Source organism: Oncorhynchus mykiss, chromosome 2, assembly GCF_057628025.1.
Source record: "Oncorhynchus mykiss isolate SJ-2025 chromosome 2, ASM5762802v1, whole genome shotgun sequence".
NCBI lineage: Eukaryota > Metazoa > Chordata > Actinopteri > Salmoniformes > Salmonidae > Oncorhynchus > Oncorhynchus mykiss.
In genome coordinates this window covers 27,501-32,500 of record NC_143023.1, presented here as the reverse complement: position 1 = coordinate 32,500, position 5,000 = coordinate 27,501, and the positions used below count along the sequence as shown (strand labels likewise).

General features: G+C 49.4%; 1 protein-coding gene across 3 annotated transcripts in view; it reads right to left on the bottom strand.

Moving 5' to 3' along the window:
* The window catches only part of LOC149984734 (intermembrane lipid transfer protein VPS13B-like), a 283,030-nt gene that overhangs the window by 271,897 nt on the left and 6,133 nt on the right, over positions 1 to 5,000 (bottom strand). For all 3 annotated transcript variants that reach the window (XM_090215719.1, XM_090215714.1, XM_090215713.1), the window contains exon 2: positions 1,160 to 1,304. In XM_090215719.1, coding sequence (XP_090071845.1) covers positions 1,160 to 1,304 — 145 coding nt within the window. The remainder of the gene's footprint in view (positions 1 to 1,159; positions 1,305 to 5,000) is intronic.

Here is a 5,000-nt window from a genome sequence, read left to right as displayed (position 1 = left end):
TCTGTATGTGACTGATCCCAGGCCTGTACTGTATGTGACTGATCCCAGGCCTGTACTGTATGTGACTGATCCCAGGCCTGTACTGTATGTGACTGTCTAACAGGCCTGTACTGTATGTGACTGATCCCAGGCCTGTACTGTATGTGACTGATCCCAGGCCTGTACTGTATGTGACTGATCCCAGGCCTGTACTCAGTTAGCCACGCTGAAGCTAAAAATGTATCAATATATCTGTCTGGTCTCTAAATGAAACCAGTTTAACTCCGTAGCGGATACCAGGCGTCTTCTGGAGGGCCGTACCTCTTAACAACAAGGAAGTAAATTAAGTTAAGTTCAAGTTAAACAATATCTCTGATTTACACGCAACATCTATCTACTGTTAACAATCTTAAAACGGTTGATTTGCACAAATTCATTACCGATGAAAATATTTCAATTTTACAATACAAGTGAAAGAAAATGCCGTTGAATTACGAGGAGGGCGATTGGTTAAAGAGATAAGAAGCAATGCCAAGAAAAAGTAGAGCTCTTTTCCACATCAATCACAAGAGTTTGGGCTTTCGTCAACCTTTCATCAACCTTTCATCAACCTTTCATCAACCTTTCATCAACAGGGAGAACAAGTTGAATACCTCACGGCCATTGTGTTGGCCTTCGCACTTATCGTTTGAACAACAGGTTGAATTTAAAACCAATCTATGGAGGAGAGATTTGACCTCTAACCCTCAGAACCAGGATGTAACTGGAGTTATTACTTCCTGTACAGGTGATGATTCACATCGCCCTCCAAAAGCCAATCTGAGGTCGATTTAGTCCACTCGGAAGTCCTTATTGTAGCGACTACGTACGGGTGAACAGGTACGGGTGAACAGGTACGGGTGAACAGGTACGGGTGAACAGGTACGGGTGAACAGGTACGGGTGAACAGGTACGGGTGAACAGGTACGGGTGAACAGGTACGGGTGAACAGGAACGTTTAAACAGAGTTCAGTCGTGAGTCTTTACGGTATGTGACGTTCCCATATCATAACCTGATTGGCTTCTGGGATGGCACTAAACTGAAGCATGATGGGAGTTAAACGGGATAGTTGGTTAAAAACCCCACTGTGACCAAGGTTGATGAGAACTCAGAGAGCTAAAGAGGAAGCTGTGTTCTTACAGGCGGAACGAAGCCAGAGAGGTGGCTGAAGGAGTCCTGTTTGCTGACGGGTCGAACCAACACCGTACGTCTGTTCAGCTTATCAGTACAAGACAGGACAACCCCTCCACAGCGGCCCACTGCAAGACCAGACCCCTCCTCTGGACTGGAGGGGGGGATCAGAGAGGGGGGAGATGGAAACAGATGAGGAGGGGGGGACAAGAGAGAGAAAGGAGGAGAGATAGAGGGGAGGGAGGGGACAGAAGTAAAGAAATACAAATCACTAAGACTGGATTAAAAAGAGATGTGATGATTAGATTTTTTTTCTTCTGCAAAACAAAATAAGAGAAGAACCGAACAAATCAAATTAGTTTTCTGTCCTTTAGCTTGAAGCATCAGGATCGTTGAGGGATGGCCTTATGCTGACACACTTCCTGCCGGGCGGCTGACACACTTCCTGCCGGGCCGGCGGGCAGGTAACAGAACACCGAGATAGAAACGTGTTCGACAGACATGATATATCTGTCATGTATAAGAAGGGATCGTCATCGCGGACAACTTTAATCAGTACATTTCTGTCTGAAACATTTAGGAACGTGTCACCCTTCCCGAACACATCCCCGTTGTTGATGTGTATATTTAGTCAGAGACCCTCTGGGCAGCAGGCGACAGCACAAAGCCATCTCTCCAACCACTGTGACATCATCACCCCGGGACAGGAGGACTGGGGACCCCGTGTCACAGAAACACTGATTCCATTAGATTAGAGCCACGGAATCCCAGTTTCAACCTGATTCCATTAGATTATTATAGCAGATCAGAGCAACTGGAGATTGGGGGGGGGGACACACAACACCAACCTCTTACTGTCATCATATCTCTTCATAGACAGACAACTGGTCACCTCATTCTGGGCCTTCAAGAACCTTTTTGCATCTGTCAAATAGGTTTCATGATACATGATGTTGTTTAAACTGTGTGTCTCTGTGCCCCCCCCCCATCGTTTCCCCAGTGGTCAGAGTAGAGATGTCATTGGCCTAGCTAGGTTAAGAGAAGGGCAGATATATCTGGGCGGGGCGGGTCGGGTCGGTCAACGGGAGCAGAGCGGCAGGCTGCTCTAGACGAAGTCCTCACCACAGACGTGTCCTTGGACTGTAGGACGACTCCTTCATGAAGGACCCAGCAGCCCTCACCAGGCCTGGAACACATAGTATCACACTGTACCTAATATAACGACCCAGCAGCCCTCACCAGGCCTGGAACACATAGCATCACACTGTACCTAATATAACGACCCAGCAGCCCTCACCAGGCCTGGAACACATAGTATCACACTGTACCTAATATAACGACCCAGCAGCCCTCACCAGGCCTGGAACACATAGCATCACACTGTTCCTAATATAACGACCCAGCAGCCCTCACCAGGCCTGGAACACATAGCATCACACTGTTCCTAATATAACGACCCAGCAGCCCTCACCAGGCCTGGAACACATAGCATCACACTGTTCCTAATATAACGACCCAGCAGCCCTCACCAGGCCTGGAACACATAGCATCACACTGTACCTAATATAACGACCCAGCAGCCCTCACCAGGCCTGGAACACATAGTATCACACTGTACCTAATATAACGACCCAGCAGCCCTCACCAGGCCTGGAACACATAGTATCACACTGTACCTAATATGACGACCCAGCAGCCCTCACCAGGCCTGGAACACATAGTATCACACTGTACCTAATATGACGACCCAGCAGCCCTCACCAGGCCTGGAACACATAGCATCACACTGTACCTAATATAACGACCCAGCAGCCCTCACCAGGCCTGGAACACATAGTATCACACTGTACCTAATATAACGACCCAGCAGCCCTCACCAGGCCTGGAACACATAGCATCACACTGTTCCTAATATAACGACCCAGCAGCCCTCACCAGGCCTGGAACACATAGCATCACACTGTTCCTAATATAACGACCCAGCAGCCCTCACCAGGCCTGGAACACATAGCATCACACTGTTCCTAATATAACGACCCAGCAGCCCTCACCAGGCCTGGAACACATAGCATCACACTGTTCCTAATATAACGACCCAGCAGCCCTCACCAGGCCTGGAACACATAGCATCACACTGTACCTAATATAACGACCCAGCAGCCCTCACCAGGCCTGGAACACATAGTATCACACTGTACCTAATATAACGACCCAGCAGCCCTCACCAGGCCTGGAACACATAGCATCACACTGTACCTAATATAACGACCCAGCAGCCCTCACCAGGCCTGGAACACATAGCATCACACTGTACCTAATATAACGACCCAGCAGCCCTCACCAGGCCTGGAACACATAGCATCACACTGTACCTAATATAACGACCCAGCAGCCCTCACCAGGCCTGGAACACATAGTATCACACTGTACCTAATATAACGACCCAGCAGCCCTCACCAGGCCTGGAACACATAGCATCACACTGTTCCTAATATAACGACCCAGCAGCCCTCACAAGGCCTGGAACACATAGCATCACACTGTTCCTAATATAACGACCCAGCAGCCCTCACCAGGCCTGGAACACATAGTATCACACTGTTCCTAATATAACGACCCAGCAGCCCTCACCAGGCCTGGAACACATAGCATCACACTGTTCCTAATATAACGACCCAGCAGCCCTCACCAGGCCTGGAACACATAGTATCACACTGTACCTAATATAACGACCCAGCAGCCCTCACCAGGCCTGGAACACATAGCATCACACTGTACCTAATATAACGACCCAGCAGCCCTCACCAGGCCTGGAACACATAGTATCACACTGTACCTAATATAACGACCCAGCAGCCCTCACCAGGCCTGGAACACATAGCATCACACTGTTCCTAATATAACGACCCAGCAGCCCTCACCAGGCCTGGAACACATAGCATCACACTGTTCCTAATATAACGACCCAGCAGCCCTCACCAGGCCTGGAACACATAGCATCACACTGTTCCTAATATAACGACCCAGCAGCCCTCACCAGGCCTGGAACACATAGCATCACACTGTTCCTAATATAACGACCCAGCAGCCCTCACCAGGCCTGGAACACATAGCATCACACTGTTCCTAATATAACGACCCAGCAGCCCTCACCAGGCCTGGAACACATAGCATCACACTGTTCCTAATATGACGACCCAGCAGCCCTCACCAGGCCTGGAACACATAGCATCACACTGTACCTAATATAACGACCCAGCAGCCCTCACCAGGCCTGGAACACATAGTATCACACTGTACCTAATATAACGACCCAGCAGCCCTCACCAGGCCTGGAACACATAGCATCACACTGTACCTAATATAACGACCCAGCAGCCCTCACCAGGCCTGGAACACATAGTATCACACTGTACCTAATATGACGACCCAGCAGCCCTCACCAGGCCTGGAACACATAGCATCACACTGTACCTAATATAACGACCCAGCAGCCCTCACCAGGCCTGGAACACATAGTATCACACTGTACCTAATATAACGACCCAGCAGCCCTCACCAGGCCTGGAACACATAGTATCACACTGTACCTAATATAACGACCCAGCAGCCCTCACCAGGCCTGGAACACATAGTATCACACTGTACCTAATATGACGACCCAGCAGCCCTCACCAGGCCTGGAACACATAGCATCACACTGTACCTAATATAACGACCCAGCAGCCCTCACCAGGCCTGGAACACATAGTATCACACTGTACCTAATATAACGACCCAGCAGCCCTCACCAGGCCTGGAACACATAGCATCACACTGTACCTAATATAACGACCCAGCAGCCCTCACC